Source organism: Xiphias gladius, chromosome 2, assembly GCF_016859285.1.
Source record: "Xiphias gladius isolate SHS-SW01 ecotype Sanya breed wild chromosome 2, ASM1685928v1, whole genome shotgun sequence".
Taxonomy (NCBI): Eukaryota; Metazoa; Chordata; class Actinopteri; order Istiophoriformes; family Xiphiidae; genus Xiphias; species Xiphias gladius.
Window position 1 is genome coordinate 19596673 of NC_053401.1, and position 15904 is coordinate 19612576.

At 43.1% G+C, this 15904-nt stretch overlaps 1 protein-coding gene across 1 annotated transcript in view; it reads left to right on the forward strand.

Moving 5' to 3' along the window:
• Positions 1–11651, forward strand: part of LOC120801015 (protein bicaudal D homolog 1-like) — a 38256-nt gene extending 26605 nt beyond the window's left edge. Inside the window, exons 5-12 of the mRNA XM_040147520.1 lie at positions 634–808; positions 3336–3851; positions 3947–4125; positions 7008–7401; positions 7906–8100; positions 9753–9904; positions 10616–10837; positions 10922–11651. Of these exons, the coding sequence (XP_040003454.1) occupies positions 634–808; positions 3336–3851; positions 3947–4125; positions 7008–7401; positions 7906–8100; positions 9753–9904; positions 10616–10837; positions 10922–11651 (2563 nt within the window). The remainder of the gene's footprint in view (positions 1–633; positions 809–3335; positions 3852–3946; positions 4126–7007; positions 7402–7905; positions 8101–9752; positions 9905–10615; positions 10838–10921) is intronic.
• Positions 11652–15904: the final 4253 nt, after the last annotated feature.

Below are 15904 nucleotides of genomic sequence, written 5' to 3' on the forward strand. Positions count from 1 at the left end.
GCAGCAGGACAGTGTGTATGGGACTGAGTCAAAATAAAATACGGTGTGTGTGTTCATTGTAATGAAGAACAGTCGCCCAGTGCAACAGTGCGGCTCACTGATGTGTTTTTAATAGTTTTTTGACAACTATGGAGCTCTATGGCTCAGAGGAATAAGATAATATTAGGCTTTGGATGCACACGCAATACTTGTTAGTAGGATACAGTCAGTGTTTATTTGAGTCTGCACATGGGATTTGTTGACAATAACAAATATGTAGGATATCACCACACTTATCCTTCGAGTGCTTAGCGTTCCCAAAACAAACCATAAAACATTTGCAACGTGCTTTGGTTGCCAGGAGCAACTAAAGCACACATGCCAGGAGGTGTGAAATTGTGCATTTCCTTTTATATCTGAAAGGTTGTACTTTGTGACTTTGCACTTTAGATGACAGAAAGCACCCAATAATAGAAAAACACATACTGTGAATTCTGGTACTGGCCTAATTGTATCACATGATGATTTTAAAAGCCTTGCACTCTTTGACTGTTTATTGGACTGGTCATAAATCTCTCTAATTTTCTGCCCGTTATGTCGGAAACAGAGAGCATTTCTGGGCTTTAAAGATAGACTTATACTCTGATCTGCCAGATGTAACGGCCACCTCCAGGGCGGGACAGGAGCAGGCGGAGCTGCAGGGTCGGTGCCCAAGTCTAACGGAGAGTGCCGCGGGCCGGGTCGAAAAGCTGAGGGAGCGGCGGCGTCGGACCTCTTCAGTGAGATGAACCTGACAGAGATCCAGAAGCTCAAGCAGCACATAATGACAGTGAGTCTGTTCTCTGATCAGTCGTGCAAAACGGAAGCTTGGATCACTGTATGAAAGTGTTAGAACAAACAAAAAATGTACTGAGGGTAGTGTAGTCACCAAATTCAAAATAGTTGTTCCACTGGGGAGCACCCCTCCAAACTCAATGACAGAATAGGTTATTTGTTCAAAACTTGTGACACATTTTGGCTGTGGTCGTAAGAAAAACATGACAGTTTACGACAGACACTTTATTTTCAGTGTCTGCTGGGTTTATAATCCAGCAGCCAACACCTCTTTAAAGAACACCAAGGCTTTTGAATTATTTAATGTAAAACCATGCTGACATACAGTATCCCCACTGCGTAAAGCACTCTGGCTTTCACTCTCTGCTTTTGTCTCCTCCTGTCACACCCAGTCAGTCTTTCGTTCTTGTTTTCCCTCCCAACACCTTTCTCTCCTACGCTCCCAAAATTTCAGGGCATTTCTCAAACTTTACAACCAGTTACTTAGTGAATTAAATCATGCTCAGATCATCACCAAGCTTGTATCTTGTTTATGCAGATCCATGTGAGTGTGTGTGTGTGTGTGTGTGTGTGTGTGCATCTGCTTCAGTTCCTGTAGGTGTAATCCCATCCACCCCTGTTCTCTGCAGCCTCTCTGATAGGCTGGGCTGCAGGAAGAGCTTATTTATATCTTTGCTGACACACTACACTATCGACCACTACTGTTGCCCAGGCTGCTCTTTTTCCATTAATGAATCCCCTTTTGTGCTATAGCATTGTTTGTTCACACCCAGTAGAACTTGAACTATGTTCTTTAATGTTAAAAAAGTTAAGTGGCCCTGTATGGGCTAATAAAAGATATCTTTGTATTATGATGTACTTTAAAAGGTTTGAGAGAGTTTTTTGTGGTTCAGTGAATGTTGAAGTTTTCTAGTTTAGGTCTGGTTTTGGAGGTGCTCAGTTTCTAAAGGAGGAAGGAGATGTGTTTTTGTGTTGAATGGTGTGTCTCTGACCTGCTTGGATGATAGTAGTCAAACATATCGCTCTAGGTGTTGAGACCAAAAATCGCATTGTGTCTGCATCAGTGCGGGTGTGTTGCTTCAGGTGCTGGTGCAAAATTGAAATATGATCCAAGGAGGGCAGGTGCGAGTATGTCATCCATGGGTATGAGGACTCATCAGGTGCCAAAATACTGCACCGAAGTTTATGATAGGATAAGATTGGAGCACTATAACCAAGGAAAGTTATTATGGTGATACCCATTTTATCGTTTTGTCCTGTGAAGAGTTTTGAAAAAGTGAACTCAGTGTGAAGAAATGCACGTTAGCAGTTGTTAAGAAAAAAAAAAGTAGTGACAGTAGACAGAAACAGGAAAAGTGGGGAGAGAGAAGAGGGGGATGACATGTACCAACGTTCCCTGGTTGGAATACTTCTATTACCAGTACAACTACTATGATATGAATATGATAAAATACACAAAATGAGTAAGTTTTGTACATGATTAATTTTGCAGTAATTATTAAAGGCACCCTGTGGAGTTTTCTTGTGTACATTTGTGTGTATCCTTGAGGCCTAATAAACATGCTGAATACATTTCTTTCCTCATAAAATATTAATAAAGCCGAATTTTCTTTTGAATATTTTGGAACCTGTACTGATGCATCCGTTTATTCCCCAGCTAGCAGTCTTTCCCTCCGGCTTTTTGCCACGTTTCTTGGTGCGTTACTGCCACTGAATGTTGATCAGTGGTGTGGCATGAGATTAAGGGACATCATATCCTTTGATAAGCATGTCCAGTCTTTGAGGTAAATGCCAGTGTCACTGCCACCTCTTTGCTCTTACTGTGTATGTGTATCACCTGTGTCGCCCACATGCATACATGGTTGTCTAATGTAGCACAAGATACAAACAAACTGGGGACCCACCCACCAGAACAATGGGGAAATGAGGATGTTAGCCTCAGCAGCCACATTTCACCAAAACTCATTTTGACCTGAGCTGTACATCAGATTTGTGGGCTGCACCACTTTATTGGTCACCAATTCAACAATCTTCAAAAGTTTTCTCTCTTACTGGCTATTTTGAGCCCACTCGGTTACTGGGAACATCAAACTGGTTCCAAGTCTTTGAGGCAGACCTGTTTGGTGTTGCAGCAGGTTAGGAGGGTTCCAATTAATCTATGGCCTGCTGGTGCAGACCCAGTACCAGGATCAGATTTCTCCATTTGATTATTGTGATAGGTGAAGTGGGGACAATTTGTTGGGAAGTCAGTGCAAACCTACTGTTATCTGAACTTTGCCTCTGCAAAACTGCCTTTCAGGAGATTATACTTCAATAACTGAAGATAAAAACTATAGAATGTGATTTGGAACCCAGTTTTCTGGCCGTTTAGTGAGGGACGCCATTTTAACACCAAGTCAAAATTTTTTGTGTTAAATGGTATGTGCCTGTAAAAAAGGTTATTTTAAAAACAAAATAATATACCAAACATCTAGGATCATACAATATATGTTGTGCTTTTCCCTTGCTGCTTCCTCCTTCAGGTTGAACGTGAGAAATCAGCACTGATGACGAACCTGCAGGAATCCCAGACTCAGCTCCAACACACCCAGGGGGCCCTGACCGAGCAGTATGAAAAGACCCTCCGCCTTAGCCAGAAAGTCACTGCCCTCCGCCGCCTGTATCGAAGGGCCAACCTCAGTCAGGAAGCCCCCGGCAGTGTCACCTCCCAGCTCAATCCCGAGGCCCTGACGGAGCCAGGCAGAGAAGAGGAGGAGGCTGAAGAGGAAGGAGGGACTGATGAGGAGAAGAGTGAGACACTGAACAAAAGTCAAGTATTTTCATACCAAACGCCGGGTCTGGAGATCCTGCAGTGCAAGTACCGTGTGGCTGTGACAGAGGTGGTGGAGCTAAAGGCGGAGGTGAAAGTCCTCCGTGAGAGGCTGGCTCAGTGTGGGGAGGGAGCAGCGGAGGAGAAGCCCACACGAAATGGTCAGCTCCAGAAGCTGGAGAGGCAGGTCGCCTCATTGGAGAAGAGCTGCCGCGAGGGACGCAAGAAGGTAACCATGGCGGACGGACTGTGTCTGTTTGAATACAATAAGAGTTACAGTTGTTACAGTGATAAAGGATTTCTTCTCCTTCTCTCTTCTCTCAGGTTTCTAGTCTGGAGTTGGAGTTGCAGGCAGCTCAGTTGGCATCCAATGAGAGCCAGGGGGCATTGAATGCAGCTCAGGATGAGCTGGTGACTCTGAGTGAGGAGCTTGCCCAGCTCTACCATCACGTCTGTCTGTGCAACAATGAGACGCCCAACCGTGTCATGCTGGACTACTACAGGTCTCACTGTTGTTTTGTCCATTGGATACACATAGCAATAAGAGAGTGGAGCAAGATTTCTCAAAGTTAACAATGACCTAGGCCCAATTTGACGTATTTCACCGATGAAATCTAAATTTAGTCCAATCTGTACATTTTATTCATTAATATTATCATCAGTTACACATCCAGAACTCCCGGCCCTCATGCCTAATCATAACTGAAAAATTAGATATGCTCAGTTTCTCCAGGAAGCTTGGTTTTACTTCACTAATGCATGCTGTATTTTCAAGCACTGACTGTTCTCACATTCTTGGTGGGTGCTTGACTTACTGTCTAATATGTGGACACAGCTCTCCTAGCACTCCATATTTCCGTAGAACCCCCACAAGATACTCTGATGGATGAACATGAGGTCGGGAACGGAGTCTTCAGAGTCCACAAAACAAAGACTGGACAGGCAATCCTCGATGACTGCTCCAGTGCTATTGTAAGAGTAAAGAGCTGGCCTAGACTTTCCCATCCAGGCCAGAATACACGTGGGTACTCCTGGATCTGAGGTTTGAAAGTCAGTTGGATTCTCCTTTCCTCTCCAGTCTCCTGGCATAAACACGGTGGGGGGAGAGTTGTTTCATGCTCACCATAACAGGAGCATAACAATATCCCACTATACCATTCAATATTAAAAAGTGTGTGTCACTGAAGAATGCCCAAAAATGAGATCAGCCTCCAGGAGTTAAGGGTAAATCTCGTCCATCTCTAGATTAGATTCACTCCTTACTATCACATACTTTAAGAATGTTCAGCTAGCTGTTGCCTTTGCAGAGGGCTACCTCTACCAGCGAGGTGAGCAAGGTTTGTCCCCAGCCCTCTGACTCAGCATCCTCTATAAGGGGTGTGTCAGTTGGAGTCAGGACTGTTCCTTCCTCAAAGTTTTTCCTTTCGTTGCCCAACTACTGAAAGCTGAATCAGCTGCAGCTTGGCCGTAAGGGCCGTATTGCAGCTTTTGATGGTTTGGAATCGCTCATTAATGCACTATCCCTATAAAAAGAAGAACTACCAGCAGTCTCCATTCATGTTTCCCCACAGGAAACGGTTTGACAAACATCATATGTTTGCAAAACAGCACATTTATTAAAAACCTGCGTTCTGTATTTCTGCTGTTTACAGATCAGTTGAGCTCACAGACTTTACTGCTTCACTGAATGCACATGAAACACTTCTAGTAGCGGCAATGTTGTTTTTAGATTTTATTGATTGATTTTTATTTCCATCAAAATGTAGTGATATTCAGTTTGTGAATTCATAATTTAATATTCTAGGTTGTGGTTAGAATGTCTTATAATTTGTAAAATTATTATTTGCCCAAATATTATAGGGAAATACAGTAGGGTACATCCCGATTCCCTTATTTCCGAGGACCAGAACGATTTTCGGGTCAAGAGAGGGTCGAGGTGCGAGGAAGGATCTAAGAAGCCATGAGCGAGGATACACAAGACCATCCTTTGCATGAATCTTTTAATGGTCCGACACACCCCTTTATTGAAAACCTGTTAGTGATTGGACGCTGCAGCTGATCATACTGACCTCAAACCGTATCTCATCATGGCATTTGTATATCGAAGAGGACAGACAAATAATAAATTCAGTAGGTACATTACTCCCAGGCTTTAGATGTTGTTTGTTTTTCAGATTCACCGTGAATTTAAAAATAGTGGAACTGTAGATCTGATTAATAAAAGAAACATTAACAACTTTCTTTATCCATCAAAAATAATTTCCTCTGTATGATCCTTTATTTGCCTTTTAATTTGTATCACGAATAATATATTCTGAGAGAGTAGGAGGGGTCTGATTTAGAAATAATCACGTTTTACTTGTCTGTCGTCATTTCCAAGAACTATGTAGTTGGATGTAATATGTACAGTATATCCTCATTCCGAGTTAGAAGCTCAGCTCCCTTGCTGAAAATTTCAAGAGCAGATCCTAGCCTCCCCTCTCTTGAGTCAGCTTGAAAGTCTTTTGCTAAAGTGAACAAGCTTTTGCTTATGCTACTACAAAAGCTGCATTTAGGACCTCCTGGAGCTTGACAGCTTTGTTCACCATTTTTGTCCACCACCACGTTCTTGAACACAACCCTCTTGCCATGGCTCTAAGCAGCTGTCTCAAACAAATTCCATGCCGCCAGCCTGCCAGAGCGGTGGGATGTGAGGACCTTACAGACAGGGAATTCCTCTAGGTATTCACAGTTCACCCTCATTGCACTTTTGGGTTTACACTGGTATACCCAGTCTATCCGGTAACTCCTTCCCCGCCACAGATGAGACATTCCACGCCTCAAGCAATTTCCAAATCCAGTCTGCCAGGGCCCCAACCTTCAGATGGTCCCCATCTGGTAACACACTGCCTGCACTTGTCCTTATGAGTTGTGACCCCATATGGCAGCAGCCTCATTGTTTCTTCAGTCAGGAAACCAATGAGCACCGCTTCCAGGCCTGTTCTGCTAGGTGCTCCACTTAAATGTTCACGACTTGCTTTTGAAGCTGATTCGTAGGCATGTTACATGGTATTCAATTCAATTCAATTCAATTCATTTCAATACAATTCAATTCAGTATTCTTACTTGAAATGTGTGCTCGTGTTTATTTGACTGCCACTCCAAAATGTGTTTACAGGCTACCACTGGCAGGATACTATTTGCGTGCGGAACCACTTTTTGAAAAGTTCTCAAAGCGTCATTTCAGCACACTGGCAACAGGGTGGTAGAATTAGTAGAGAAACGTATTTCAACAGGAAGAGACTGGCTAAAACTCAGAGTTAGTGATTATCTGCTGCTGATACCCACCAACAAATTAAACGTTGTACCAGTTAAAACATCGTATTCATTCTGTTTCTTCTTCTAGACAAGGCAGAGGGCTCAGAGGCCTCAGTGCATGTCTCAAAGCCATGTCTTCAGACAACAGCAAAGTCCTCCTCACACCACGCCTTGCCAGGCGGCTGGCCGCTGTTGCTTCGACAACCTCATCTCCTCGGGAGTCGCGGAGCTCCTCGGAGTCTCCATCCAAAGAGCCCCTGTCTGTGGGGAAGGTGGAAGGACAGGAGAAAGACAGGGACAAGGAGGGCCCCCAGTTGCCACCTGAGCAGAGCCTACCGGCATGCACACCTCCAACCCTGTCACCCAGTATCAGTGCCTCTTCATCATCATCATCTTCATCATCGCCTGCCTTGGAGCCAGCCAGTGAGCTGCGCAAGGAGCCCATGAACATCTACAACCTCAACGCCATTATCAGAGACCAGGTAGAACACGGTGCTCATGTTGGTGTTAGTGGAATTCCCTTTGCCCTTTCTTCCCTCTCTTCTCTTAAACTTTTCCGTCCACTTAATTTGTTCCTTTCTGAGATTCACCTCCAGCAACCACAAATGGAACATTTTTTTCCGATAACCCTCTCTCTTTCCAGTTCATTTCCCTTCACTCCAGCTTCTCCCTATTGCCCCTTTCTCCCTTTCATTTTCCCCTTTACCCCCCCCCGAACTCCCTCTTTTGGTCTCTTCTGTTCCCTAAGATTTGACACCTCTAGAAAACTATGGTCTGTTTTTTTCATGTCTTATCTTGCTTTTTCAGCTGTGTATTATCATTCCTCTCCTTCCTTGCTGTTCATCTCTCCTCTCTTCTATTGTCCTACAAATGAACTCCCTCTTGTTGGCCAAATTCACCTCCAAAATGAAGTAAACAACCTTGTATCATCTTATCTCCTCTTGTCCCTACCTTGTCTCCCCTCCACCTTTCCTCTCCTCCCCCAGGTGAAGCACCTCCAACGGGCAGTAGACGGGTGTCTGCAGCTGTCGAGACAGAGAACCGCGGCCAGGGAACTGGCCCCTCTGCTGGACAAGGACAAGGAGAGCTGCATGGAGGAAATCCTGAAGCTCAAGTCTCTGCTCAGCACCAAGAGGGAGCAGATAGCCACTCTCAGACTGGTGCTCAAGGCTAACAAACAGGTGAGAGGGCAGACACGTGAGGTGTTATGAGTGTATGGCTGAACGATACAAGTGTAACAATATTTTGGACTATATACAAATAATAGGGCAGTGTTTTGGGTATGACTGGGTATGACTGGTTCAGCATTCAACTGTGGCAGGGGGATACTATTGCAGAGAAAAATTCATAGTGTTGGCATCATTGCCAAGAAGCTACAGGAAATAAATGTTCATTAGGCTAAAACATTCTCATAAGTTCAGGGAAGTGTATGATTAAAAACCCCTTTACACAGGTTGTTTTTGGCCTGTCCAAGACATGAGAGAAACATGGTGCAATCTTCAATCTTCAGTCAAAAACAGTGGTCCATCAATGCCTGACGCGGAGCTGGGTGACCAAAGGTCCAGAGACAGTCTGTGTGAAATTGAGCACCAAATTCTCCCAATGTGACTCTGCCATGATCCATGTTTGCAAACTAACCAATCAGGATATGGCAGGAAATGATGCAGAATGTGCTGGAGGCAGTAATATTATCTTCAAAAATCTGTATAAAAGAAATCAGCTATGCTAATGTCTAAAATTAACACAAGTGCACTTGTGGGAAGCATATTCCAGCAGTATTGCAACATTATCCAACCATCCATCCATTATCTACCCACTTATCCCTACAACATTATGATAACCTAAATCACAGACAATATGTAGTCTCATATAACAGTAATAATACTATTACCCAGCTAAAGACAAATGATGTTAACAAATAACGTTCACTGAAGTCTGTTCTATAAGACGTAAGAACATATGAGATGGTTGATTGGTTGTGACTTAAGTCAGTGTTTCCCATGAGGAAATGAACAAGCATGGCCTTTACTTGCAGCTGATTTTATTGTGTAGTTTTGGTCATGGGACCAAGATTGCTACCTTATCAGATTCTTGATAAAAGAGCGATCCATGACCACATCATTGCAATAAAGTCAGTTGCCACACTGGTTCTTTTTCCTGTGTATCTACCTTGCAAACCATATAGTTACACATTTTAATGGGCAATGGCTTTATCCTAAAAAGAAAGATCCCAAAACAGCCACCAGGTTTAACAATGCCTTTAGGGAATGAGTCCATCAGTTTATAGACCAACTGTTTACTCACCTACACTTTCCTGAAACGCATCAACCAATAAGGTTGATTGAAGGACTCACTTGGTTCTCCCAGACCTTTCCCCCATTGCAACTATTTTTGTCTGTTTTATATTGTTTCTCCCTAAGGCATGTGTATATCAATGATTCAGTGCAGAGGCTAGCCCTAACATTATCCACTGAAAAAATGACTACTATTGGATAAAACAACTCTGACACCTTCACTGATTTGGATTTACACACAGTACAAACTATTATTATATATATTATTTTTCCTGTATTTAGTACTAAAGATTCATTTGAAGAGTTTTTTTCATAAGTACCCGCTGCACTATGCATTGCTTTTTAGGTGTGGCACACATGGATATTTGCACATTCAATAGAAGGGAGATCTTTGTTTTTCATAGCAACATTTGGACAGTGCATGTCTTCATATTATTAAAGAGATGGTAGGAAGTAGAAGTTTAAGTTAGGAAAGTGAATATGAATTCAAAAAAACACTAATCAATTTGTGTTATGTGAATGTGTGTGTGTCCACCCAGACGGCAGAGGTGGCTCTGGCCAACCTTAAGAGTAAGTATGAGGCAGAGAAGGCCATGGTGACCGACACTATGATGAAGCTAAGGAACGAGCTGAAGGCACTAAAGGAGGACGCCGCCACTTTTTCCTCACTGCGAGCCATGTTCGCTACCAGGTCAGAGACCAAATACATGAAATAAAGCCTCCACTACTAAGTATTTTCTTAGCTTAACAATGACAAATGACGACATGCAATGAAAAATGTATTGTTAGCAGTCATGAAGCCACAGAGCAGTTTCCCTCAGCTCTACTTTTAAGCCTGTTTTAGAGCATAGTTTTGGTTTTCTGCCACGACCAAAACAGAGCTGAGAGGAGAGTGAATAGCTGACTTGTTATATTAGTGATTTTATCTCACCAGAAACATGACTCCAAATGAATGTTAATGTTATTATGTTCCAGCTGAATATATAAGAAACTAATTCTTTACCCAGCATGCCATAATAACTTTATAAGGTGATGATATGTTTGAGCTTTTTGTCTGTTCAACATGTTTTGGACTTACTCTGCCCCCAAGTGGCGAAAAATTCAATCAATGCAGCATTACTGTTGCAATAACAAGGCTTTTATGGTTATAGTCAAGGAAACATAGAACAGTTGCATTTCTCATAGCAGTTCTTTAATATCTCAGTGTATGGTTATGTGTAAGCTACTTAAAACCTTTCTGGTCTTGAAGAAATTGTTTGACAGTTTGGGGATACGCTTACACAAGGGTTAGATAAGAAGATTGATACCATTCTCAGGTCGGTTTCTTGGCCAGGCGCAGTAACTTTCTTGATTCCATCCCTCCTTCATTTTGTTTCTTGTTCTCTGCTCTTGTTCTCATCAGGTGTGACGAGTATATGACCCAGCTGGATGAGATGCAGAGACAGCTGGCTGCAGCCGAGGATGAGAAGAAGACTCTGAACTCCCTCCTCCGGATGGCCATTCAGCAGAAACTGGCCCTCACCCAGCGCCTGGAGGACTTGGCTTTCGATCAAGAGCAGACCCACCGCACCCGCGGGGCCAGGCTGACCCGCGGGAAGACCAGCACCCCCAAAGTAAGTCCCCTGTCCTCTGCTTCGGCCTCCAACCTAGCCCAAGGCTCCACTTCAGCTTTGGCCCCTGGCAGCCTCCCTGCTTCTGGCCTTACTAGTCCTACTTCAATTGTTCCTGATGATCCCACTGTGCCCCTTAGCTCGTCCATGGTCAGTGCAGCTGCTGCAGCTCTGGCTTCAGCTCTTACTTCCCCTACCTCACACATACCCCCTTGCAGTCCGTCATCACCAGTGGTCACCTCACTGGCTGGCCCCCTAGCGTCAGAGAGCCCCCCATCTCTGGAGGACCCCTCCACTTCCTCGGCGCGGACCCCACCCTCAACCCCTCTGAGGCTGGCTCACTCCCAGTGGACCCTGGGGGTGCGGACGTTTGTGGTTGACTCCCACAGTTTCAACGTCAACATCTCCCCCGCTCTGCCCCGTAGCTTGGGCTTCTCCAGGCACCACACCCTAGACACACACACCTCTCTCCCATCAGCCAACACCATCAGGCCCACCCAGCCAGGATCTGCCGCCTCCTCTACATACCAGTCCCCTATTATGGGGCTTAGGCGCTCCACGTGGAGCCCCTCACCCCGAACTCGGCCCCTCTCTAGCCTGACGCGCTCGTCTGTCCTCTACACTCCTTCCTCGTCCTCCCCCTACTCCTCCTCCTCCCACTCTTCTTCTTCTTCCCACAGCTATTCCTCTGCCTATCACAACTCCTCTCCTGCTTTTACACCCTCTAGCTCCTACCTCACCTCTGGCACCTCCACCTCCTACAGCCACTCTACCCACTACATGCCCCTGTACCCCAGATACTACAGTTCTTACCGGCCACGGCACTGACCCCCTACTGTAAATCCTTTACTATAAGCCTTCTTCAGCCTTTTCCACCAGGCTCCTTATTGAAACTGCAAACTGCAACTCCCATCATGCCTCTCTTTTCTTCACCTGAGAGACTTGGGGCTCACAGAGAGGAGGACACAGTGGTTTCCTGTTTCCCAGTCCCTGTTTTCCTGTGCCTAAGCCTTGGCCAATGGGTTCTGAATGTTAAGTGACTTTGCTCAGGGATTTGACATAAGGAGCACAAGCGCCTTCCTTTTATTCTGAGACTGCTGATTGGTCCACAGGAGGGTGTTAAAAGAGACTTTTTAATGGGAGTTTTTAGCATTGAAGTTCTTCAGGTTGAGACCACACATGCATGAAGTGATTACAAGAGACACAGAGACATTCAGACATCGACTGGACACTTGGCGGACACTTTCATATGAGGGCCATGACACATTAAATACTGTCCTCTATATTCAGTGTAATATCCACTCTGTTTTAAATAGTACTGAGTCTCATATACCGTATTGTACTTGGATGCTTAAGGGTTCAGTATGATTCAAATGAACTAGGTTGTACAAAGTGTCGTCCAAATGTGTCTGAAGTCAAAAGGGTTTATTTCGGATGGCCACACTCAAAGGTAGGCTGAGAAGTGAATCGTACAAATGGAGATAACACACACTTTTTATAGCTATGCACACCTGGCCTGCGATTAAGTAGGTGTTGTTACTGGATTATTGTTTCAAAAAATTAAAAAAATTGTTAGACACAGCTTCCCAAATTCCAGTATATGAAGGGTGTGAGGGGAGGGTGTTTGAGTCATTGTTCAGCCGTCCCACAAGAAATTTGTTTGAAGCATACTGACTCCTTTAGTGTTTCAACTTATATTTTTCTCAGTAATTTCACAAGGACTCACACACACCTTGTATGATGAAAAAGCTGTGGATGAGGAGTGACAAACTAGTCACTGGTATTCACTGGATATTTTGTCAGGGAGGGCACCACTTTCCAGCAGGAATCCATTAGTGCTTCCCAATGACTATTCTTCCCTTCTTGTGTATGGTTGTTGCCATCATCAGCTCAGCCTTTAGCAATTTTTCTTTCTCATCTCTGGCACCACCCAGTGATTTGTTCTTATATAGCCATGTACTCAGCTATGCATGTTCAGGTTTGGATGCTCTTATACTGCAGACTTCCTTCCCCTTCCATTTGAAAATGTATCTGATAGAGGTGCAGGCTGTATAGAAGGCATTGACAGAGAAGAACTTATGAGGAGGAAGGGGGGTGGAGAACACTTAAACATGGCATATGACCACTGTAAGATCAGATGAATCCAATAGTCTAGTCATTTTACAAGGAAACAATATGACTTGGAGTTAGCTCTGCGGTGTGCCTCAGAGTTGCTTTCTCTTCATGTTTTATCTAGACATGCCTCAAGTAGATTAAATATTAAAAGCACTGGTAAAGTAACTATCAAATTACAAAAAAAACCCTGATTATATATCAATCCTCAACTAATCCTCATCCAGCCAAATTCCTTTAAGATGTGGCCTGTTAGTTGTTCCAAATACAGCAGGGTGGCACAGTTGGTAAGGAGGTTGTTTTCTGGTCACAATTTCAAATTGAAGGTGGGTCTGAATCTCAATGATAGTTTTGGGTGATTCAGTTTTTAAATTAAAGAATACACTCTACATAGTTTTTCACAAAAGTACTAAAATATACAATGAAATAAGGGAATTTACTCAACAAACCAGGTGATTAAAGGAAAGTGTAACCACATGCCAAGATGACATAGTATCTTTATATCCACACACAGGAGGAAATGATCAAAGACTATTCTGACTCACTATCATGGCTGACTTCATTTATACTATGACACTAACAACGTAGCAATCTCTTATACCTCTATGGCCATCTGCAGAGGTTTGTCCAGCAACACAGAATGAATGTATTCAGGTTATGTGAAGGTTTATTCATGGCACTGCACCAAACTCAGGGAACTTGAAACACTTCATTCGACCTGGAATGACTCAACAACCAAACCCGAATGACTACAAGCATCATCGTATCACATCGCAGGGAGAACAGACCTCCCAGGTTAGACTGCACCTAAGGTTAGGGTTAGGTTCAAGTCGAAGTTAAAAGAACAGTATTAAGGTTTAAGAAATATGCTTGTTTTACATCTTACCTGGAGTCACATGAGAAGACTGATATCAGTTTCAACTGGGTGTCCAGTACAGAGAAGTTTCGGATGTCCGTAGCTTAGCTTAGCACAAAGACTGAAAGCAGGGGGAAATTGCTAGCTTATTCTGCATTCACACATTATCAGCAGAAAGGGAAAAACAGGAAAACTGTAGCGGTTGGTAGCGATCACACATTACACAAGATGATGCTAGCCCTGTAGTCACACCATATACTGTAAAAAGCCTGAATTAGCTATTTTTATTGTGTTATGCATTAGTGAAAAGTGAAGCCTGGACCTTCTGACTGAATTTTTGTTCATTTGAGCTTTTGTTTAGGCGAAACTGCCAGTGATGTCTTTGCAATCATTTGCAATCATTTTGCCACTGGTTTGTTCCCACTTCTCTACGTCTCTCTGACAAATGGTAGATATTGTAGCTGTCAGAAATTTTTGACATCTTTAACGTGGATTTACAACAAGAAGGCAGACATAAACAGTTTTTCCCACTCTGCTGCTGGTAGTTACGGTCTGAACCTGAATTGTTCACACCCCAAATATGAGCAGCAGCTCCATAAAACCGAGGATTGGCCCTCCAGCCACCCATTGTATGTGGTTAGCTAGCAATCTGGTCACCACTACATCCTTACCTCTGTACTCGATTCACAATTAATCTTGATCTTCTCATTTGAGCTGAGTTGCCAGCAAACTTATGTCTTAAAATGTTTAACTGTTGACTAACATCATATCTGAGATCCTACCAGTTCAGTACACATGATACTGTACTCCCTGTGTCTGTGTGCCTTACAGAACCTATTATACAGGACCTACACAGTGTAGCCTAATAACAAATATCTGCTCTGGCTGATTTGTCTGGACACAGAACCTTTTTATGTGCTTCCTTTATTTTTCATTCCCACATCTGCATCTCAGGCTAAATGCTGTCTCTTTGTGTATTTGTTTTTAGCTTGAATTAATTTCTGTGGGGTGGATAATGACTCAGTTTTGTCAGCTAATACTTGTAACTGTTAGTACAGACTTTTCCAAAAATTGCCCGTCCCCTTCAACTTTTCTCCAATGTACACTTTCCTTTTTTCTCCTTTCCATCATTGGAACCTTTAAGTACCACTCTTCTTCTTTATTTCCTTATCTATTAATTCAGCCAATCACTGTTGTCTGTTGACTGTTTATCCTTAGCTAATACTGTAATTAGATGCACCTTCATGCCTGCAACACACGAGTTTTTCAGTATGCAACGTGGCGCAAAAACTAATTTGACAGGCACCTTTATTTTTTACATTTCTGATTGGCTGTTTTGAAATTTGTCTTTGCCATGATGGGCCCACATCTTGCCTTCATTTTATCTACCTTAAACCATTGAAGCTCTTTGTCTGCAATGTGATTTTTAAGGTGCAAATGGCAGTTAAGAAGAAGTCCTTTTTACATTATCTGTATGCTACTGCTTGATAAATGTTTTCCTAATCGTACTTTGTAAAAGAAGTATGAGCATAAAATGTTTTTGACACACTCAGTGTTGGACTGAATGTTCATTTACAGTATATCCCTCCCTGACCTATATTGCACTTACAGTCAACACCAGAGCTGTTCCATTCCCTTAAGCCTGACCTCAATGTGTAATTTAATTCATATAGTTAGTAGGAAATGTGCATTACTTCCATTACAGGCCCATATTACTGTTTCAGTTATTATACAATTTAGTACTCTTGGCCATTTTCTACAGAATGCTGTATGATTTGGGGGTTTTGAATGTTTTTCCTTCCTCTCAGCTACTGGTTTTCACTTATTTCACACAGTGTGAAACTTATCATGCAGGTACTTCAAACTTGCTAGTCCTGATCTAGAACCGTCATACTACATAATAATAATAATGTTTCTGCATCTCTGAACTTGGGCATTTCAGTCACTGAGCAGATGTTTGTAAAATTTAATGGGGGAAGATTAATGCTATTTAAAAATAGCAACCCATTTGAGTACTGGCTCAAAATCAACCAACTGATCCTTTCCACTGGTATTTTTGCGAGTTTGATACAAACTAATTCTGACAGTGACAAAAGCTTTCATCTTCTCCCAC